Source organism: Lissotriton helveticus, chromosome 10 (genome assembly GCF_964261635.1).
Source record: "Lissotriton helveticus chromosome 10, aLisHel1.1, whole genome shotgun sequence".
Classification (NCBI taxonomy): domain Eukaryota; kingdom Metazoa; phylum Chordata; class Amphibia; order Caudata; family Salamandridae; genus Lissotriton; species Lissotriton helveticus.
In genome coordinates this window covers 922,725,244-922,749,620 of record NC_136071.1, presented here as the reverse complement: position 1 = coordinate 922,749,620, position 24,377 = coordinate 922,725,244, and the positions used below count along the sequence as shown (strand labels likewise).

Here is a 24,377-nt window from a genome sequence, read left to right as displayed (position 1 = left end):
TAATGCTTACATTATTCTGTATATTTCATCAAATGCTGATGAGAAATAATGCATTTCAACAAAGATTTGTATGATGTCTACAAATATCAAGGAATTTGTTTGAAGGTTCCTATGGGATTTGTATTCATTTCTTGACATCTGCATTGACTGCTCAAAAATATATTGTTTAAATTATCTTTGTTTTACATGTACACACCAAGCAGCATTACAGCGTAATTGTGAAATATCATATGTGAAAATAATCTATACAAGGTGGTTCGTTTGCAGCAGTAATGTGGCAGAATCATGAGCAGTACTTATGTTCTCTGCATATTTTACCTATGCACTTATGTCCTCAGTACAAGTAATACACTTGTAACAGAGAGAGAACTTAGCTACCCACAACTACATGTGTCTCCATGCCCAGAATTATATGGTCTGCGAACTCAGGACACGATAATACCATGCCCGGAAACATCGTACCTGCCTTTGCTGCTGCAGGGGCTAAGGACAGCAGAACCACCAAACTGCAACCTACCCCTTCCCACGCCCCCACACACACCCCAAACCTCAACCCCTGCGACACAGGTTTGTGTCATCTCCCACCTTGGAAACTAAACGAGGGCAATATGTTATGCAGACTTTGCAAGGGGGGAAAAGAAGACATTGTGCACTTGGTATGTTTATGCCCTGCTATAGCCCCAGAAAGGAGACAAATCCTCAGGAGGTTGTTCAATGCCCGAAACATAAGATCCTGTAGAGAAGCAGTAATGGCCTGTCTAAACCCGAATGACCTACCAATGAATGTTGCCTTTGTAAAAAATTTAAATGTGATTGCTAAAGGTCATAAGGACAATGTCATTTAGTTTTATAATTTTTTATTTTTATTTTAATTATTTTTAAGGCCATTTACTATTTGTATGACGTATAAATGTATATTGATGCTGCTACTTTTTCTAAAGTCACATTTTTGTAAGATTTTAATTAATCAAACAAATAAATTTGAATTTGAATCCCTGCGGCAGCACAGGGGGACTAGATAAGGCACTGCTCAAATCAGGCAGAAAGTGCCAGTGGTTATCTGCCCAGATAGGGGAGACAGGCATGTAACATGACCCAGTATTTCTGAGTCTGTGCATTTATTCCCGTTCCAGGGAGAAAACGTGTGATTGCAAGAATCAGAGGTTCTACCTACCCTGTATCCCCTCAACAAATTCTGCCAATCCTGTTATCAGAGTCTACAAAGGTGATGGATGGAGTGCTTGAATTAATCTAAACCTCTGGCAATTACTCAGGGCCACATCCCAGTCCATCCTTATTTTGCACACCATGCCACCTCTTGCTATCAGGGCGTTAATGTTAATAGCATCACTTACCTAGACTCTTCGCTTCATAGGTCATCTTGAACCCTTGACCCTCTCGGCTTCCGTCAGTAATGAAGCTCACATACAGCTGATTGTCTGTAGTGTGCACGGTGGAAGGCGGGCTGTTTCCGCAGAAGCGTCCATTTGCTCCACTGGGCCCGAGGGGAGGGGAGGAGGCACCCCACCCATTTCGTAGCTGAAAAAAGACGTTCATTTATTGCAAAGCAGCATACAATACTTCCACAGAGAGGCAAAGACACAACGCATGGTGAAAAATCCAATAATGTTAAAAAACTAACCATTACAATTTGCAGAATAGGAAACCCATTAATTATTTCAAATGTAACACAGCAACGAGCATGCTTGCCAGCTACATACTTGCTTGCCTGCTTCCTACATATCTATGACAAAAGAAACAAGCATTGCTTAAACCAGTAGTTCTGACTGTCATGTGCAAACGCATGCAAAGACGGGAATGCAGAGAAGTTATTTACAGGCGTGGGTGCATTAAAACCTATTAGCTTTGCTAATACTTGTTTATAAGAGTAGTGACAAACGTAAGAAAACTTCGCAAAACGTAGGTGGAAAAACGGTGCAAGCAACTAGTTAGATGCTCCATCAGAAACCCCGTCCCCTAAATAAGACAGTCTATCAAGCAGGCTCTTTCAGTATCAAAACTTTTTACGCAACAGTGATCCAAATTGTTGGTAAGTGGCGGAGAGACGCTTCATCGTGCTTGCATAACTTCTGCAACGGTATGTGCCTATCTTTCAGGTCACGTGTTTAAATCTAGGAAGGACAGTCTTTCTACCCTCACAGGTGAATTAAATCTGTACCACTCGGACAATAGTAAAAATAATCCAACTCAATATTTAGGCGGTGTGAGGGACTTTTGTTTGGGGCATGTTGGCATCAATGGCATTGGCACAATATTGTATACATTATCAAATAGGATAACGTTTTAGAACGTAGCAAATCGATCACTTTGAAGACCAGGCTGACGTTCCTGTTTTCAAGATGACATCTAAATTCGTATTTTATTCTTAAATGTTATTTTTCTATTTGAGGATTTCCCACTAACTCAAATGGGATGAGACAAAGGGGCGAAACGTGGGGGAGAGGGCAATGAAACTAGTGGGTCAGACGCACATATCAAGATTAGGCTGAATGGGGATTTGAATCCTGGGGACTTTAAATAAGTCTCATCTGAGGCAAAAGTCAACGTCAATTCGGAGTGATGGGAGGGCCAGGTGTAGGAGAATATATGGAATGTGCACTTTTATGGAAAGCACGAATGGGGAGCGAGGGCAATAAAGGAATGAACGCTCGATAGTGGAGACCAAGGCTGTCAGAAATTGGGTCTCTAGTTGGCAGAGGTTTGCACCCTGTCCAAGTTGGGGCCACGATCCTAGTCAGGGTAAGCTAGATACACACTTTAAATTAAACTGTGATCACTCTCTGGTAGACTGGCACAGAACAGGCAGGCTTAACTTAAGAGGCAATATGTAAAGTATTTCTGCAACACACACACAGTGTAACACACTGAAAAATACCTCAAAAAGACTCACAGGTTTAGAAAAATAGAGAATATTTATCTGAGTCAAATAAGACCAAAACGACAAATCAGTAGAAGTCGAGACATGAATTTTTAAAGAATAAATGCAAAAATAGTGCTTTTAAGTCACTAACGGTCAAAAGGTTACTTGAGGTTGCGAAGGACGAGTATAAATCCAAAGTTCAGGGTGACTGTGATGGAGGGAAAGCCGGCTACATGATCAAGACAGGTCCCGCTGAAGAAATACCTTGGCTGGAGCAAGTGTCCACGGCAAGAGCCTACTGCGTCATCATCGACCGCGCAAAAGTAGGTCCAGCGTAATCTTCGAGTTTCTTTGGAATGAATGCACTGCGTGATCGTCGAGCCACACAGGCTGTGGATCCACTGTCGTTGAGCAGCCTCTGCATCACCATCAAAGTGCGATGCAGTTGAATTTCTCATGCAGTCGAGCCATGTGTCTGTTTTTGCAGAAATCAGCTACAGAACCCACTTCTGATTCCCAGGACTGGAGAGGGCATCACAGGCATGGGTAGGACTCACAGGGGTCCAGCAGCACCAGCAAGATTGCAGGAAGTCCTTTGAGTCCCCGAGACTTCAGAAAAGAAGAGTCAAGCCAACAAGCCTTTGGAGTCACTCTGTGATCAGGTGAGATGGGTCCAGACCTTGCCCTCAGCAGGGCAGAGATCAGCAGGCAGCAGGGCAGCAGGGCAGCACAGCAAAGCAGAGAAGCAGTTCCTCACAATAGTCAGTCAAGGCAAAGTTTCAATCCTTACAGCACAGCAGTCGTTTTTCCAGCAGAGTTCTTCCCAGGTTCAGTAGTGTGCTGATTTGGTAGTGTTGGAGCCCATGCACTTATACCCAAAAGTGCCTTTGATGTAGGGGGTGACTTCGAAGCAGCTCTCTGAAAGTGCAGAAAGATCCCTTTCAATCCAGTTACGTCTGCCAGGCTATCTGTGGGAGGTAAATCAGTGCTTTGTGTATGCACAGGAAACTACCTAATGAAGTGTAAATGTCAGACCCTCCCATTCCTCCCTGACCCGGAAGACCCATCAGAATGCAGTTGAGTGCTCAGAATGCAGATGAGCCTCACCCACCTATGTTTGTGGCTGCCTAGCAGGAATTCACAAAGTGTAGCTGTCACCCCAGCCCAGAATTGTATTGGACAAAGGTTGCAGGCACACAGAGCAAAGTTATGAACAGAGGAATGTCCATTTTTTAAAGTTGCATTACAAAAAAAGTAATGTCAAATTCAACTTTTCCACTGACAAGGCTTTATCATTACCATTCCAAAGATATGACACATGATTTAGGTACTCCTTTATATTCAGGAATTACAGATTAAAAGTGTTTTAAGGAATTCCTATTGCAAGTCTATGACAGAAGTAGACCTCACAGTAGTGAAACACTAATCTAGCTCTTTGTCACTACCAGGAGATGTAAAACTAACAAGTATATGTCCTACCTTTGAGTTACACATCACCCTGCCCATAAGGCTCCTTAGGGCCTACCATAGGGATGACCTATTTGTAATAAAATGGGAGTTTAGGGTTTGGTAAGTGGTTTTAAATACCAAGTAGAAGTGGCAGTAAACTTCACACACAAGCCTTGCAATGGCAGGCCTGAGACAGGTTTGAAAGGCAACTTGTGTGGGTGGCACAATCAGTGCTGCACGCCCACCCATAGCATTTAGATTACAGGCCCTGGGTTTCGGGTATACCACTTTACGAGAAACCACTTTACAAGCAGCAATAAAGTGCTTAGAGTACTAAGGCCAATAAAAGGATACAGTAAAAAGTGGATGTAACCACCCTAAGGATGGCAGGTCTAACAAAGGTTATCACCAACCCCACGTTTTGGAGGTCAACTGCATCAGCATGGCTGCTTTTTATGATCTGGCTTGATAGCGCAGCTGCCATTAGACAATTATGTGAGAACACCAGGAGCAGGGCTTAGGCTACGCCCACATGTTGGAAGCCAGGAGTACATGTTTTGATTGAACGGAAGTTGTGTTCTTTCACTGAAAATTTAACAAGAAGTTAGGTGCTGCTCACTTCCTGACTTGTTCTGAATGGTGTATGCTTCTAACCAAATGACACCTAATCAATGCAGATGACTTTTGCGCCATGGGAAAAAAGTGCGATTTCACCGTCCAGCTGGGATCAGAAATGCTACCATTTGTAGGATACAGTTACTTGCATTAAAAGCAGCACACTTAAAAAAGAGATATGGACTTTTATTAAATAATTGTATGCATTTGCAATAATTGTGAACATATTTTAAAGGTATTGTGCATATGTTTTAAAGGAGTATACTCATGTGGAATGGCACAATCTTCATTATGCTGTGCATACAGCTTCAAGTAACTACGTTTTAAACTAATGATATTTGATTCCTTACACAGCCCACCATATTATGATATGATATAATCTCATGAAGGTCGAATGCCCACAGGCGTCTTGGCGCTAGCAACTGACATGCAGAAACGTGATTCAAGGTCGATTCCTCTTCGGTGAACAACCAGCTATTAATGTCCTTACTAAAATATAATAGATTAGTCAATGGTTTCAGGTTTAGGGGAATTCTGTTCCACAGTTTAGCAGGTGCAGCATGTAAATCTTCTGCCACCCTAGGAAGAGCGTTTACATTTAGGGACTATTACATTTTTGGTAAAAGTAGAATGCAACGTCCTAACTGTAGTATACCTTTAGAAGCTGCTCTTAAGGTGATCAGGGTCCACATCATGAACAGCCTTATGGGTGATACAGAGAGTATTAAAGGCTACACATTTCCTGACTGGCAACCAGTGAAGCCGCCTATTCTGAACAAGGTGTAGATTGTGCACGCAATCGCTTAACATGCACTAAATACACTTTCTGTGGTCTTTTATTTATTAAATTTGTGCAAAACACATTTTTATGACCACAAGTTGGCTGTCTGAAATTTTGCAAGATCCTAGCTTTTGTTGTTGGTCTTGTAAGACATCTGTGTAACCCCATTGGGGTCAGCTTGGCATGATCTTTAAAAGGAAAAGCCAATATGTCTGACATTGTAGTACTTGCACTGAAGAGCTAACAAATTCATTACAAAAGTGGTTCCTAACCATTTGACTTCTGTGGACCCCATTTGAATCATAAATTGAAACTGGGCACCCTGAGTTATTATTGGAAGTCTAGGACTCCCAGCCTAAGCAATTTTAATGATTTGAAACTCAAAACAAGACACCAAAATATCAAAAGTATACACCAAACAAATGTTCAAATATTGAAAATTAGTTTAATTCATGGTCAAATATAGGAAACGTTCTCAAATTTTGCTTCTTTGTTTGTATATACTTTATTCATTTGAATTAATTTTAACATTATTTAATTTTGGAAAACAGTCACGTATCCCCTAAGTAGGCCCCGCATATCCCCAGGGGTCCTCAGACCACAGGTTAAGAACTACTGCTGTGAAAATTGGGTTTGAGAAAATGTGTGATGGCACATTGCATATATTTGATGTGATATAGTCTCTCATGCACTCCAATGTAAACCTTTCCTAAAAAGCAGAATTTTAAGAATTGCACACCAGGCAGACAACTGCATGTTGTGAGAGTTATTTACTCCTCTGATGCCCACACTGTGTATATTTTTTAAGAAACGTAGATAAACAACTCTAGCAGAGAGTTATGTTGTCAAGTCAGACCTGACTGACGCGAATATTTATAGAGCGCACTAATGCCGAGGTGTCTTGGCGCTGGGGGGGTGTGAAAGGTGGAACAGCAGAGAGAATTAGAGTTACTTCAAGAGCCAGGTTTTAATGTTCTTCCTAAAAAGCCTACAGCAGGACTGAAGTTGAAGTTGGACGGGGAGGGAATTCCATAACCTAGCTGCTTGGATTGAAAATCGTTTTCCTCCCCATCTTAATCGTTTTATTCTCGGAAGCTGTACCAGTCCGGTGTCGGTAGATCTTAGAAAACACTATGGGACATACCGAGGGAATAGAGATTGTAGGTCCATTGCGCCTCCTCCATAGAGGGCTTTATGAACTAGGCACAGGGCATTAAACTCCAACCGCCGCCTCACTGGAAGCCAGTGGAGTTGCTTTATACTGGCAGAGGTGGAGTGGTGTTTAGGTAACCTGAGCAGTACTTGTGCAGTTCCATTTTGCAATGATTGAAGTTTGGTGAGCTGTCGTGCTCCGGCGCCAAGATAGAGGGCGTTGCAGTAGTCTATTCTAGATAGCACTAAAGCTCGTACCACCGTTTTCCTCAGGGAAAAGGGAATAAAAGGAAGAATCTTCCATAAAACCCTCAGGGTGAAAAACAGGCTAAAGCTACTTGGTTTATCTGAGCAGCAAGTGTTAGATCTTTATCAATCAGAAAACCAAGGTTCCGAGCCTTGGGCACTGGAGCCATGCAGGGTCCAGCTTCAATAGGCCACCATGATTGGCTCCAAATTGTTTGTTTCTGACCAAATTCTATAATCTCGTTTTTTTCAGTGTTGACTTTTAAGAAATTGGTATTCATCCAAGACATCAATGAAGTGATACAATTGCGAAACCGTTCGGCTGTCATGACCCCATTTTGAGTGACAGACAGCAATAGCTGTGTGTCCTCAGCGTAGGATACGAGCAGCAAAACGTGGCTTTTTATAAGTCTGGCTAAAGGTGCCACATATATATTGAACATGGTCGGGGATAGGGTTGAGCCCTGTGGGACTCAACCTGGGAGAGTAAACAGTTCTGACCGAAGACCCTCCCAGTGTATTATTTGATCCCTGGAAGACAGGAATGATGTTAGAAGGGCCAGAGCTTTACCTAAAAATGACAAGTGAATTTTTGAACCCATACACTGCCTAGCATTAAACAACGCCATTATGGACGGACAGAAGAAAGATTGTTAACTCATCATGGCATGGATTAATTATAAAGAAATCTACAATAGTCTATTTTGGATCCTCAGATGCCCAAAGTTACAATAACCAAATCCTGCTTTGATTAACTAGTGAAATCATACTGCCCTACACAATACTCCGGCCATGGCACCGTATCTAGAGTGGATAGACTACTCCATGGAGAGAATGTTACTCACATGCTTTTGCTTAGTTTTTCTGAGATGGCACCTGAGTTTTCTTTTGGGGCAGTTTGATTTGTCTAGAATTGTGATGTGCTTGTGCGATGAAGTTTCACCCCTAAGCTTCTTACATTTCACCTTTTTTTGTAAATGTTTTCAGGATTGTAGCAAGATGTATTTACTTACCATTATTAGGAAACGGGGCACTCGAACATCCTTTGCAGCCTTGCAATATCTCTTACTATGCCAAATATGATACTTTTTAAGATGTGCTATTAATAGGAGGAACTCAATGCTGTCTTAATTTGCTTTTATTCTTTTTTGTACTAGAATAACTATGAAGCACTGACAGCAATGATATGTTGTGTTTTATTTCCTCCTCAATGAGATGGCACTCGCACTTTTTTTTTACCAAAATATATTTCAAGTTGATATTTGAGCGCTAAAAATCTAATGGTGTTGGGGACACCTATTACTAATATAATTAACTTGATGCTAGGGACATTCCAACTATGTCTGCTTTGTGTTACCCATGCAGATGCATTGACAAATCATTTTTTTTACATTACCGCTGACAACCATGCCTGATGCACTGAAATGATCATTGCTGGTAATCTTGCATATGGTGGCCACTAATGTAATCTTGTTTTATGCGGTTACTGTTACATTTCTAATTATGTTATTAGCTCTGGAGGATATTCGCTTACTACAGAAAACATTGGAATCCCCTGCCCTAGTATATGCTAATAGACTTATCTAAGGCCTGTAAATTAAATGCTTCAAGAGCGCTACAGCACTCATTGCACCACCACCATAGTAGCACTGAAAAACATGTCACAGGTCTGGCATTGCAGACTTTAGTGCAGTTTTAAACTGCTACTCTAACCTGGCACAAGAGACCTCTTGTCGGGCCTACTCCTTCCTTTTTAATATATCACTACTAGGATAGACTCTAAATACCCATAGTGCAGGATGCATTGCATTTAAAAAATAGGTAATACATATTTAAAGTTTTACATGTGCTGGCAGTGAAACACCTCAAAGGATGTCTCTCCAATAGAAAATCACTGGGTTACCTTATGACACTTTATAATCCACAACTACAGTTTGGGACTAACTAGAAAGAGGACTGAAGGACTCATAGAAATATAAATTTAAAATCCAACTGAATGGTCAAGTCAGAGGTTTAATTACTCTTTTGAAAACGTTACTTTTAGTGGGTTGACGTTTTTCCTGCCAAATGTGCCTTCTGCCACTGTCCATAGTCACCTAAATGTTGATGGCTCTCCTGTGGTGTGATGTGTATTGATCCCAAACAGTGGACAAAGGACATAAGTGTGGGGAGATGTGGGTTTGATATAGGATGACTAGAGAGAACCTGTGGCTAGACGGGACCTGGACCTGCAAAGACTCAGAAGAGGGCCTGCTCCGCTGTCTGAAGCCTGAAGGAAGACTGGACTGGACTTGCTTTCCTTGAATCCAGGACTCCAGGAGCACCTCCAAGGGTCAGTTGGCTGACCTCCTGTGTGAATTACAGAATACCAAAGTTCCAGAGGCCTTTTCTGCTCCCCAACTGATGGGATAAAATTGACTGACATGGTCACATCTGCTAGCCTCTGTGGGAGTGACTCCAGAACCTAAAGTGCTGTCCTCAAGGTCCAGTACAGTTGGCTGAAGTAAGAGTGCACTCCACCCTGTCACACTGATGGTTTCATCAGATCCGGTGCAGAGCCATGCAGAGCTGTGCATTTCCTAACCAAGGCATCACTGAATGTGACACCGAGTGAACCAGAGTCCCACAGGGCTGTGCAGCTCCCAAATGAAAACCTCACCGGATTCAATGCGGAGCGACAGATAGCCCTGCAGAGGCGCGATGTCCGGTCCTTACATTGCAGTCAAAAGATACCCACAGTTGGAGCTCCAAGCCTTTGCCGCTAATCTTACCTCAGACTTTAGAAACTCATAACTCCGATTCTACTGACTGTATTCTTGTCTTGTTGATGTCATATTATTAATTACAATTTGCTCTTTTTTGCTAAATAGATTTGTGATTTTTCTTGCGCTCTGTTTTCAGCTTATTACCGTTTGGGTGCGGTATAAATACTTTACACATTGCCTCTAAGTTAAGCCTAGCTGCCTATGTGCTAAGTTACAAGAGGGTTAAGCCCAGGCTCATTTAGTGACTTTTGTGGTTCACCCTGACAAGAACTGTGATTAATTTTTCGGGTGGGCTCTCACCCCCCCCCCCCAACTAATACTCCAATTTCTTACATTTTCAATGCTGGATAACAAAAGATAAACAATTTTCCTTTACACACATGGATCAATTCTATCATGCTTAAATGAGCACTTGGTAGATTTCCGCTCAGAGGGTATAGAAGTCTGCAGGATACACCACATAACATTCTCAGTAGCATATCTGAAAACCTGTGATTGTGGAGCTTGCAGGCATATTCCTTGGAATGCTTGTTTCTTGAAAAAATCATTAAAATACATTCAGAAGATATTTTAAAGCCCCACACATACTTTTACCAGCCGTGGCCTTTCTTAATGGGCAGAGGGGCCATGCCCCTTCACCTTTTGCCTAAAAGAAAAAGAGTGTCTTTCAGGCTGAGCAAAGGTCTGCCTGACAGAGACTTTATTTTGAGGTCAGCAGCCAGAAGTTAGAGATGTGCAACCCCCATCCACCTCTGTGACTAGTAGGTACTGCCGCCTCGCCTAATTGGCCAGTGAAAGAAGGCAGCAGTCTCAACCCTCCTAGGACCTATGAGGCAGAGCTGTGCTGGTGTCATTTTCTTTTTAATGTTAGGTGTGTGCGTGAGTGGGTGTATGAATATTTGGGAGTGAGTGTTGGAAATGGATGTATGAGTGTGCGCACATGTGTAAATACATGGGTGTGAGTGACTGTATTTGTGTGCATGTGTGTCCCATCCCTCCTAACATTATCAGCCGCCGCTGACAATTGCATGTTTTTGTGCGTATAATATTCATGTTTAAAGTAATATTAGGTTTTGAATAAAGCATGGGCTAGGCTCAAAGAAACCAAGAGTTTTCCAGAGAGCTTTTATTTTTTTTAAATTGTAGTAGGATCATCTCAAACAAGCATTGATGTAGATCAAATGAAGTATGGCTTGGAGAGAAGTTAAGACACATTATTGTGCGAGGACATTGTACAGCTGACCTTTCCACATTTGCAAAATGAGGCTGTGGAAAAAAGTGAGGCCACAGGATTACAGTATTATTTTTGTCAACTACAGAAGTCAGGAATGGAGCACTTGTATGCAGTTAAATTCTAATGCCTTCCAGTTGCTTAAATAGGTAGCTAAATAAAAATTGACAAAGACAAGTGGGAGGAGATAAACTGAGCATCCTCCCTGAACACAGCTGTATGAGTTCAGTTCAGCTATGGCTCATAAATGCATCACTAGTGTCTAGTAATTTGTTCTAATGGAACTATGGGATGACAGACCCTCACCTAAATAGTGTGGCATGTTTCATCACCAGTTCCTCCCTCTAGCACAGGAAGTGAAAAAGAAGGAAACCTAAAGAGTTTTAATTGTGTGAGGGTAAACCAAATGTTGAAGAGAATTTAGATCCAAGTCCCCCATACTCAAGGGTAAAAACAAAAGTGCCTCAGTGTCAGACCCTGCATGTCTCACATGCCAACATGTTTCTGGCACAACATTAAGGACACATTGGTCGATAGTTCCAGGAGTGTGGATCTTCTTAGTATTATAACTCTGTAGTACTGTTGGAGGTACATTATTACTGTGGTACTAAGAAGGCCTATGAGTGAACATCCCACCATTCAATCAACCAATCAATCAATATGAACTTTACCATGAAAATTCAACAGATCACAATATACACATCAGTTAAAAAACACATATATTACATCACATTAGGTAAAAAAAACCTTAAAAAGAGCCACCAATATAAGATTAAAATAGAATAAATCCTGGGGAGAGATTTTACACAAAACAACTATCGATCAGTGCACCATGGGCTAGTATTGTGGGCTAGTATTGTTGATCACAACCTTTTCTAAGCCTAACAGCAACTCATAAAAAACTAGGACCATTAGGAACAATATCTCCTGGGATGCTATGTAAGTAAACAAGAGCCTTGCGGACCTGGGTAAAATTGGTTCTTTTTAAAATGGGAAGCATATATATCTTGCTGGGCATAGCATACAAGCTACAAAACATGATAAAAAGTAACATGTCCTGTGGAGACTTACCGTCGCAACCACAGGGAAAGAAAATATAGCCCACATTCATCCCACTAGGAAAGGCTTAAAGTAAGGCAAAAAGTTCCAGTCGGAACCAAGGTAGGAAAAAACGGCACTATCTGCTGTTAACCCATAGAAGATAGGGCTCCGTGTTAGGGCCAGTGTTCAGCATTGCATATCGATGAACACTGGACTTTGAAAAAATGCCTTCTACCCTCTCCTGCAGTCGCCTTCTAAGGAAATCATCTTTTACCCAGATGAGATCCTTTTTACATATCTTGAAAGATTCACTAAATAAGTCACCCCTGCTTGGATTAAAAAAGCAATCCCTGTTATATTTAAACCAGGGAATGTGATAAAAATAATCAAGGTCCAGACAATCCTTTAAGATCTCTTTGCTCAAATGATTTCCAGAGCTAGATCAAATTTTCAGCTAGAGGAAAAGGGGACAAAAAGCCGTAATATCAAATAAATAGGGCATCCCCATTTCTTCGTGAAATACAAATGACATGATACCTTGTGAAATGCTCAAAAAAATCTCAAATACTTATTTTGAACAATTTGTAGTTCATCCTGACCGATGCATGTCCAACTCTCACTCCCATATATTGCTTTGGAGATACACTTGGCCCTATAGATCTGTAAAAGGACTCCGGTCAGTCTACTACCCAGCTGTGAGGCAAAGTTAAAAACAGCCCCATTCATCGTGATAAAATTCTCTTTTTTTCCCACCTAAGAGCGCCAATTCATAGCTGAATCACAGAGCACTCCCAAATAGGAGAATACACATGGCCCTGGTACTAGGGCGAGCCCGATATTAAAGGTCCAAGATTTGGTGGATCGGGGTCCCACGACCATCTTGTAGGAAGTTTCATCGTTAATCAATAAATCCAAATCCTTCATAAAATGGGCAAATGAGTTCAAAAAGGCCTGCAAGCCCCTGGCTGTCCGGGCCATAAGGACCGTGTCATTTGCATATAATAATACCTGCAGACAACCTTGTCCCATCTGTGGACAGTGTACTTTTAAGTCTGATTGAACCCGCTACAAATTATCAACAAAAGATTAAAAAGAAGTGAGGCCAGAATACAGGCCTTCTGGACCCCTCTTTGTATCAATATTTGGCAAATAAGTTTTAAATCTTTTGAATAACGTACCACAGCAACTGTGTCCCTATGTTGATCCTTTAAAAAAAGCACAATGTCACGGTTTACTCCCATGGACAGAATAATCTGTCAAAGTTTGGATCTATGGTAGTAATCAAAGGCAGCCGACAAATCCATGAATGAGATGGATAGAACCAGAGCAGGCAATGGTATATTTGCATAATATCAGGTACAGATTCAATCATTAATTGATCGAAGTGCTCCGAGGGCAGAATCCTTATTGTACATCGGATAAGACATTGTTATCATCTGTCCAAATGGCCATGTCCTTCCACCTTTACAACAGAATTGAGCAAAGCGATTGAGCAGTAGCAATGGGTGCTTTCTCTGTCACCTTTCTTAAAGACTGGTACAATGATCGTCTTTGCCCATGATCTTGGGGGACCTGCAATAACTGCTGCGTTAATGATGGACGGGGACCCAGACCTCTACATCAGAGGTGTAGAGGTCGGGTGTGGGATCCCATCGGGGCTAGGGGCCTTGCTCTTGGACAGCCCCAATAATCCCTTCCTTACCTCCTTGGCAGAAAAGAATAAAACAGCCGTACCTCCAATGTTCCTAGATCTACCACTAAGATTGAAAGGAGGGGCATTATAAATATCCTCGAAGTGGATAAGCCAACTGCCTTCAGTGATGTGAGCCTCCAAGGAAGCAAAAACGTCTCTACAGCTTGAAAGGGGCAATTGATAATAACCCACAATTTGGAGCAGGCCATGCTTCATCCTTTAAGATATTCTTGCTTTATACAAACCATGGCTGTTCTTAACAAATAGAGGGTCTCTAGGTTTAGCACTCAATGCTTTTTTGAGAGTTCTCAACACTCGAGAGCAACCAGGATCAAATCATCTTGGCACCACATCGTGTTGCAGCAGGCTGGTGCCTTCAATAGATGTGAGATGATGTTCACAATGGCAGAGAAAACATCTAATATGATAAATGAGTCATTCTGTTGCCCTGAACAGATACCAAACTCCTTCTGACATTTAGAATACAAAGAGATATAAAAAGAATTTGATATTACCTGTGACCACTTTAGTCTACTGACTCATCAATTGCCTTAAGTGTCTTTATTACACCCTTCTCATTGACTTGCATGATTGTGGACCAACAGGTCGTATCGCACACCAGATCATGGCCACTAAAAACGCTCAACGAAATTTCAAAGTCCAATATACATTGATAAAAGGGGGTAGAAACGAAAATTACATCTATGAATGACTCGCAATCCCTCCCGATAAAAATAAGGTTGATATCCCTCCTTTTAGGGGGCAACTTGCCCATTGCTGAAACTAAATCAAATTCATTTAGTGTTACGTTAAGATTAACTCCCTGTTGGGTATGTTCATGTGCATACTGGTCAGATGGAAAGACCCCAAGGCCTGCACACTATCATCCCTTGGATCTCTGCATAAATGAACATTAAAATCTCCAACAATCATAGTGTTAGCACTTTGTAAATTATGTGCTCTCCAATTCCTTAAATAAGAACCCAGCAATTGAATAGTACAAACACCTGGTAGCGAGGAAGTGGTGTTATAACAATTCAGCAGTAGCAACTTGGTTGTCCCTTGAGAATATGTCAGTGCTTGCAAAGTAGAGGCTTCTGTAGACAAAGCATCATGACTACATTGAACAGCTAGAGAAAAAAAAATCGCCCCCCATAGGCCTCCCAACCTTGATTAAGTTGCACGCGTAAAAAAAGTCTTATGCCCCTCCAAAAAGAAACAGTTCATGATGGCCCAAATTTTTTGGAGGCAAATCACATCGAAGCCTTTTATAAAGGACAACCAGATGGGACCACTGAACTTGCCAGCAAGGCCCTCAATGTTCCAGCTCCTAAATTTGCATTCCTTGTGATTAAAGGAATAAAATCAGTTCAGCTTGGAACAAAAGGTACCTTCTGTTCCAGCGAGTCAGCCCCTGACAGTCAATCACAACTGTTCAAGGATGATAGTGGAGTAAAGCTGTTTCTGAGAGCTATATCAGATGCAATTTATTGCCTTGCGTCCTGAGCAAGGTCCCGTGATCCTATGGTTTGCCAATGGCCAGATTGTGATGAGTGTACCAATGGTCTATAGAAATATCCGAGGGGAAGAGCAACAATGGAGGAGACTTTGTGGCTGCTAAAATTCTCCATGCCACGTGAGGTCTGTTAAAATGAATGATGATGCAATCTCCCACGTAATTTTTACTAACCCTGCTGAAGCAGTTCACTCTTTGGACCATAATGATGTGTCTGTCTATCCGAGCCCCTAGAGTGGTATTTAAGTTACGCCATTGCAAAACCTTGTTCTTGAGTTGGTCAAAGTTCTCAGTTATACCTGACAAAAGAGGAGGTACATTCCCCAACACCACAACATAGGCATTTGCTTCCAGTGGCAGGTGGAGAACTACTGACCTAGAGGTGCTATGTACACCAGTACATGGCCTATTATCCACTCCGACACTGGCTTAGTAACATCAGTTCCTATTCTTAACTGCTCTCCTCCTGTGGCTAATTCGCACTTCTAGACAATAGGAAGGTACTTTTGGGCTGCCACTGCAAGCTCATAGGGGCACTGACTATGCCAATGGAACTTCGAGATCCCAACTGTTCATTGCGCCTTGTCGCAAGTTGTGGATGGGAATGGCTCTCAGTGGTAGATAAACCTAAACAGCAGGATTAGGGGCAGATACTTTCACCGGGTGTGCTGAATGGGACTGATTCTGTTTGGTGATCTCCTTTTCTATTGCTACTAAACGTTGATTGATAGGTTCCAATTAAGCCTCCAGGGTGGCTATTAGGGAATCTCGAAATTAATCCAGAAAAATCACCAAGTCGGATTTATCCAAAACTAAAGAGTAGGCATGACTAAACAGTGAATCATCAGTAACCCATGCAGGCTTAGATTTGCTGGCAATTAAAGACCATTTTATTTTACCTCCCGCTCCCACTCTAGAAACTTTCTCTAATACATCCTGTGCAGTAGATAAAATATGAATGTCTGATACCCCCAAATGAGTACGTAAGGTACTCGATTAAGCTTCCACTTCCAGGAGTTCAGATACGCTAACCTCCCTCTACAATTCTGCACTGGTGGTATGGTATTGAGCCTGAACCCTGAACTAAGGGAGTACGGTGGTTAGAAGAGGTAGTGGTGAGTGAGAGACAATGAATAACCAATTCAATATCCTTATCAAGAACCCCGGGAGCCCACCATGAGAAGGCATCCATGGTAGTTACCATTTTATCAGATGGCATAGAGACAGCTGCGGGGGGCTTAAGCTTTCCCATAGTGGCCCCGGAAACTGACCACTAAGCAAACTGACTGTCAAAATTGCTGGGGCGAAAGTCTCCACATGCCCAACAGATCCCTATGCAGCAGAAGAACTCCTCCGCTCCCAGCTCCCAGCTCTCTCCTACTGCCTCTAGGCTACACAAAGGACAGGCGGCTTCCAATGCTCTGATGCTATGGAATCAACAAATGATATACCAGGGAACACTCCACTAGATACTCCAAACAGAGTAGTCCGAACACATTAAGCCACTGAAAATGCGGTTCAGATAGTGCTCCCTAAAAATTGGCCAGTAATAAACAAGGCTGAAAGGATAAAAAGTTACAAATCCCTACCATTTCCTCCCAGCTGCTCCAGACTCCTCCAGTCTGAGCCGCTAGGTCCCGATAGTTTAACCAGGGCTCCCTTGTAGCCCTCACTTATTTGTACACTGAAAGAAGCAAAACCTCAGCCATCTGCTGGGGTAAGGTCAAACCCAAAGACCAAGACTGGGGCTCGCCCCACTTCCTCTGGTCTTTTTTTTTTATTTCACAGAATTTTATTAGAAGATTATTATATATACAGTAGAGTACCGATATAATGAGGGCAATACCGATGGGCTATCAACGCCGTTGGGGTTACAATAGGCGTATGGTCAGACATGGCTGGTAGGTTTTGCATGCAGTCCTGCTCGGACTCTTGGCATGTCTTTGACGGGTGTGGATGGGCCCGCCTTGGCATGGGCTTTGCTTGGGCACGGCCCACGCCCTGGTAGGTGGAGGGTGTTTTTTCAGTGCAGGGCACAAGGGAAGTGGTCTTGGCCCCTCCTCCTCCTCTAAACATGGGATTCTGGGTCAGAGATTCCCTACTGCAGCACCACACTCCAGAAACTGGCAACTCCAAAACCCAGACTTCCCACCATTCAAGAACGCAATTTCCTTTTACTGGCATAATCTCAATCAGCTAAATACATACATAGTCTCACAACGTTTGAGTAGTATCATCACCATTTTGATAGCATTTATTTAAGGCCAATTTGCTCCCATCCGTTGCATTGCCAGAGGTCTTGAGACACATGTGTGGCCAGATAAATTCCCCAGAGTGATATGCCTGGAGAATTTACTTATTCTATGAAATTGGTCTGGTGCTGGTGTTCTTATTCAAAGACATCCTCCAGTCACTAAGTCTAGGATACCTTACTCTCTTTTTGTTGTTCTCAATTCGTTGTCTCTCTCTGATGGTCTCATTTACTACTGTGCCTTTGTGTGTTGACTTTGATCACTGCCTTTCTATGGTGCATCCTTTGTCTCAGCTGTTCCCTCTTTGCACTGCCAAGTTCTTTCTCATCAATGCCATCCTCTGTCATGCCACTGTCTCTCTCTTTTGTTTTGTAATTTCTCTATTTCTTTACTATTCTCTCTTATCACTGCATATCGCTGCTGACCACTCTTATCAAGGTTTCTCTCAGATATATTTTTAATCACTCACTCTGCATTATCGCTCGAAATGCTCCCTCTATTCTTATTTATTTGCTGCACCTCTCATTTTCTTTGATGTTTCTTTATACTCTATATTTGATTATTGTCTCCCTTTGATTTTTCTCTCTTTTCTCTGTCTTTGGTGTTTCTCTTACAGATTTGTGTTAAAAACACTGTGTAAAAAAAATCCTTATGTGAGTGTCACTGGCACAGCTTCTCAGTTACATAGTAGGAGTTAGGATACCTTCCATTTCTTGAATAATTTTCGTTGTGCATTGAACCTCCACAGGTTATTTTTGTCAACACATTAACTCACAAATTAGCAGTGCGTGTTATTAATTTGGTCTCGATGTTAACCATCGCCCCTCTTACCTCGAGATAATCTCCACTGCTGCAGGAAGTACCATCATTCAGAATCTGGAACGTTGGTTCAAAATGGACGGCGACGGTAAAGCCACTTGTAACCACTACATGCCAAGAGCAGTTGAGATTAGAAGTGTAGGCTTGTGGGTAATTATGAGAGGTAATGACGCCACGATCCACGTGCAAATATCCACCACAGCCTAAAAACACAGAAAAGGAACAAAGAAGGCAAAATGAAGAAAATGTACATGTGATTTACAAATGCATTAAATACCTTGAATGCATGACTGTGTTTTTAATAAGCCAGTTACAATAAATTAATGATGACAACACCAATGTACTTGGGACAAGCTCGTCTCTCGTTGCATTAAACACTGTGTAAATTCCGTTTTCATTTAACTGGCATGATCTTTTTACTGGTTATTTTAAGCCTTGTGTTAAAAAGTGATGAAGAGTATACAGGCAGACCTATATTTGCCTTAGGGCAACTGAAGCTATACGCTTTGTATAGCCACATAACTCATCCCACAAGCCTGAATGTGTTCAAGACCGAATTCTAGAAGTGTGGATTCACCTCAATATAAAGAGCATCAAAGCAGCATACATCCTAACTAGTCGTAAATCCCAACTAAACCAAATCTTTAGGGCTCTTCTTCGACTCAGAACTTTGCTTCCTCCACTTTTTAAATAAAAATTATGTTGGTAAAGTTGTAAATCTTCACCTACTAGTACCTTGTAAAGTTTTTCTTAGAACTTTGCCAACTATATAGTGTTGTTTCCATATGCCAGGTAAAAATCACTCACCACCTCAAATGAGGCTGGTAAGGCCGCCACCACCTCTCAAGCTACAACACTTCCGGAGGATGAATGAGTGAATGAAGGACACATAACCCAGAGCTATCAAAACGTATCTCCTTTTGTGGGTTCCTTAAGCAAGTTCTTGTTCTTTTATTGACAATGGCAAGATATAATAATTAAAACCGAGAGAACATTTAAGGAGAAATGCTCAGAAACTGTTAGTGGAACTAGAAAATGTATCCCTCAATCCAGACGTTTCCAGGGTGGAGAATGGTAGGGTCAGGCTTTCTGATTTACAAAAAATTTACAAGATAATGGATTTCAGAAGCGTCCCTTCCTAATAACGAATTGCAGGGGCATGTATGAATGTTTTGCAAACTCAAAACATTCATACTTTACCGACTCCATGAAGGAGGTGCTAACACATTCACTAGGGACCCGTTCACCTTTTTGAATGTGGGCGCTAACATTTTTTTAAGAGCAGGCAAGGGTACCACGGACCACTGCCTACTCTTAAAACATGAAAAGGATACTTTTAATTTTTCTTTTTTAAATGCACCCCATTTTCCTTTAAGGGAAAACGGGCTGCATCTCAAAATAAACAAGCATTGACATTGCCAATAGGTCTCGCTTTTGGGACCTTATAAGTATTTAGTTATGCAGCACAATATCCTTGGTGCATGGCTAAACACTTATAAGGTCCCAAAAGCGAGACGTATTGGCTACGCCAATGCTTGTTATTTTCTTTTTTTATTTCAAAGATTTTTTATTGAAGATATTTGTAATACAGTACAGTGGTAATGCGGGGGCACATACAGATGGGTTACAGGCATCTTGTGGTTACATTCAGCATTTGGCCTAGCGGCTGATATTGGTAGACGGCGTATCTGTAGGCCCCTATAGAAAGGATAGAAAGTGAGAAAGGAGGGATAGGTGGGGGGGGGACAGACCTTAGCAAGTGGGTCTTCTCTGGTCTGCGGCTGGTTGCCCCAACGGAGCTGGGTGGTTCTCTGTCTATGGGGGTTTGTGTGACCCTAAGTGTGCGTCTAGGGTGGCCCACATCTCGCTTCTTGCTGTGTGACAGGTTGAGGACCTTGCCGTGATGTTGTCCGCCCCCCTAAGGAAAGTTACCCAGTTGACCCATCTCTTGAATGTCGCCTTGCCGGTGCTCTTCCAGTTCGCTAAGATTGTTTTAACTGCCGCTGTGAGTAGAAGGTCAACTAGGTCCCTATCCTCCCTGTCGTCTGAAATGGGTTTTTTCCTGGACACCAATGATTTCATGCAACAAATCTTTGTATTAGGACATGGAAGAAAATGATAGGCTTTCTGAATAATCCTGCCTACCCAGGCAATGCATTACCTGAATGGAATGAATCCTGTAAAGTCAATGAAAGAAGCTGATGCTTGTAAAAGAATTCAAGGAAGCTTCTAAAACCCGTTCCTCAAGCAATGCATTGGCAGCTCAAACAATTGTCAAGCCAGGAATTCCACATACCAAAGCAAAAATCCCTTATTTTTTTTTTTTAAGGATTTGGTATTAGAATGCCTGTTGCGTTTGTACAACCAAACCTAAAACTTAGAAAAGGAAGAAAAAAAAGAAGAAATCGAGATTAGAGCCCAGACCGTATACAAATAAAATATAAAAGGTCTTAAGACCCCAAGAACAAATAAGCAAACATTGGACCTCACTTGCAAAATAAGTACATCCAAGTTCAACATCTTAGGGGGTGAGGCCAGACACGAGATGCGGTACAACACTGCTGCCGAAGCCTGCCCTTAGGACCCGATCCTTAAATGTTTCTGATGAGACAGGGCCTCTAATGCTCCTCGGAGTGACCTGAAAGTTGCCCCTGCAATCAGCAGGCTGAACATCACCTCCCTTGGTGTAAAGACGGCGGATCCTGTTTCCGAAGGTCAATGGCTTGCTACCTTGAAAAACAAAAGAGCGGCCACAAGTGACTGGTAATGAGACGGTTTCTCTGGGACATCTAATAAGAGGACTGAACCCCATCGGTGATTTAGGGACAGGGCCTTCGGGGTGGGGGGGGGGGTATTGAAAAACAGCTTGAAGACAGGATGATGTGCAGGACCTGGCCGAGCGTGAGCGAGTGTGCAAAATGCAGCGCGGCGGGAGCTGCCTCTGTTCTGGCAAAGAGCTCGCCTGCCCCTGCAATATACGCTGCGGTGGTCGAGTGAACAGGCGCGGGAGTGCCGAGCATGTCCCCGAAGCCGTCGCTGAGAGGTGAAATGGGGACGGGCATGGTGGTAGAGAATTTGAAAAAGGGATGTTCTGAGGGGGCAACTGAGGCGTTTTACAAATTGGTGTAAAGGAAACTCTCTCTAGTTCCTTTGAGGGCAAAATGATTAATTGGAGCACACACACCCCTTAAGCAGAGGAAACTCAAACGCTATGACCGAACTGTGAGCACAAGAAGATACCTGTACGGTGGCCCTGGTGGTCCCGGCGAAAAGCGAGCGAGAACTCAAAGCTAGTCACAAGGCCTCAGTGGAAAAAGTTTCACTGTGAGTAAGTATACGGCTGTATTCACCTAAGGCAGGGTAAATGCGCCTCTTAACTGACTGCCACCCCCGGAAAGGAAGATGACGCATAACATATATACACCTGTGCAGTGGTATTTAGTAGTTCCAGCCCAATGGCTGCTGGGAGTTGTAGTTTGTTTCTTCAAATATTCTGTTTTGCCATTTTTCCTACTGTTCTTTTCTGGCTGGAAAGAGATTAAGTAACAAGAAAGTGGCGCATAATAGGGGTCACTAGCCTTGATTTAAAATATTTATTGGACACATAAATTACATTTATGTAAAGAAAATGTGTTATATATATATATATCTATGTTATGTATGTTTAGCAATGTTTCCAAAATCTATGTGGTCCATTTTGTGAACTATAAAAAAACCTTCTCTAATATGCACTTGAGCAAAATCTGCCTGTTCCATTACCTGCAGTAGGAGCACAAAAATAGGGCAAACCCGACTTTCCCTGTTATGGCCACAGTCCAAATGTAATGCAGTACGGACCCATACTTAAATACCGTAATTTGACTTTCCTCATTTAGTTGATAGATGGTGCTCTTAGCCAGCACGCGCCCTCATGGTCGGAGGCCTTGCTTCTGGGATTCCTGTTTGCCTGGTGGTGTCATTAGCATCCAGACTTCTTCCTTATTCATAGAGTTGAAAATTGAAACAGAGGGGCCTGCTGTCCTCCTAGCATGATCTTTGCGAGTCTCGGCTGAAAGCATGTGCAGAGTCACTATTATCCTTTTGTAAAATGTGCAGTTTGAAATCCTAATGTGTGTGCTGGCCCTAAATAAACTCTGTGGGTGAAAATAATTTTAGGTTCAGGTCTGTAATATTACACAAAACCGACTTTTGCTTGTCTTCATTTAAACGTACAATGTTTACTTTTGCCTGTCGCGTGCCCCCTCTTTTGGACTTATTATTCCTTCCAGTACCAAGGATGAGCCTCTTTATTCATTTATATTGAGAAGCTAGCGCGTTTCGATCAGAAAATGTGTACGAAACAGCAATCACGGTATATAGGTCAAAAGTCTATTGGGCTGATTAACAGACAGGAAAATTAAAGCATGAAACTTAAGCGTGGGTGTTATTTTAGAAGAAAATGGGACAGTGAAAAAGATGGATGATTATAGGGCTCGGATTTACAACCAGCTACTTGGGAAGTGAGCGAGTGAAGGAAGCGGGGGGGACTGATGGCGAGCGAGGCAAAGACGGACAGTGCAAGACTGCAATAAAGTGCGGGGTGGTGAAAGAGACATGGAGCGGGAGAGAGAGGCAAAGAGCAACACAGAGAGAGAGAGGAGGAAGGGAGAAAACTGAGAGACCCAAAGAAGGAAAGATGAGCTGGGAGATCATGTCAAAGATAAAGAAGAACAGAGCGAGACAACATCGCAGAAAACAAGCAAAAGTGGCGGTCACGCGTGAAAATGAAACTGAACGTGATCAAGTGAACATGAATGAAAAAAGGGGGGCGGGAAGAAGGGGAGGCGGTAGGGGAGGGGAGGGCATTCACGCATGGAGCAAAAGTGAAAGTAAAGCTGACGAGGAGGGAGTGGGAGAAGGGAGGGGGCAGGGGAGGGGATTCACACGTGCACTGAAAGCCAGATGGCAGCTGTGCACGTCGCGCGCGCTTGTGCGCGTGACAGCAAGCTGGTGGCCGGCAAAAGTAGCAATTTTAAAAGCCAGCTACTAAATGTCTCGCCAGACCAGCGCATGCACTGGATCTAGTGAGACCTAAAAACTGCTTTATTTAAAAAACAGTCACATACATGGTGGTCTGCTGACCCCAGCATGCCAGCTTCACTGTAAGTGCCTGCCATTCCCAATGGGTCACAAATTACGACCTGCCTCATAAATATTATTGAGGCAGGTCCCTTGCGACCCATTGGAAATTGCAAACAGTGTAGAACACACTGTTGTACATTGATGTTTCTGATTTCATACTAGCAAATCACAAAAATGTGCAATTAGGAAATTGCAAATGGACTTTTAAGTACATCCGGCCCCTGGAGAGTTAACTCTGAGTGAAATAATGCAATTTGTATTTACCAGTTTTTTTGTCCTATAACTATTGAGCCAGACTTCTCTGAACCCGACAATTCCAAATCCAAAGAATCTGGGCCTCTAAGAGCGATTGCGGGACTTCGACTGTGTCAAGCAGCATTACAAAGTACCGTCAGCTGCCAGCAATTAGTACTCCCCCTTGACAGGCACAAGTGTGCCCTTCACTCCTGGATCCTCATTCAACATCCCTACTAGTAGTCTTGCTGACATGTTGGTCTTGCTCAGAACAGGGAGAAAATGTCAGCATTTTTTGTCAAAACGTTGAAAAACTGCACGGAAAAGCAACTGGTAAATCCTGGTGTAAACAATTATTCCCACAATTCGGTGCAAAAAATCTTAGGGGCATATTCACACATTGATTTTTGTAGTACGCTTAGTAGTGTTACAATAGTACTGATAACCAACTATAAAATGCTATTCACCAACCTACATGAAAGGTCCTCCCTCTGCCTATCCTATCTATTATGTATGTCAAACTCCACATACCCAGCTGTCCATCAAGAAGTAAATATTGGAGGAACAGGGAGGCGTGGCTG

General features: G+C 42.5%; 1 protein-coding gene across 1 annotated transcript in view; it reads right to left on the bottom strand.

The window, feature by feature from the left end:
- Positions 1 to 24,377, bottom strand: part of CUBN (cubilin) — a 1,583,269-nt gene that overhangs the window by 527,744 nt on the left and 1,031,148 nt on the right. Inside the window, exons 42-43 of the mRNA XM_078663578.1 lie at positions 18,454 to 18,644; positions 1,356 to 1,539 (exon numbers count right to left, since the gene is read on the bottom strand). Of these exons, the coding sequence (XP_078519704.1) occupies positions 1,356 to 1,539; positions 18,454 to 18,644 (375 nt within the window). The remainder of the gene's footprint in view (positions 1 to 1,355; positions 1,540 to 18,453; positions 18,645 to 24,377) is intronic.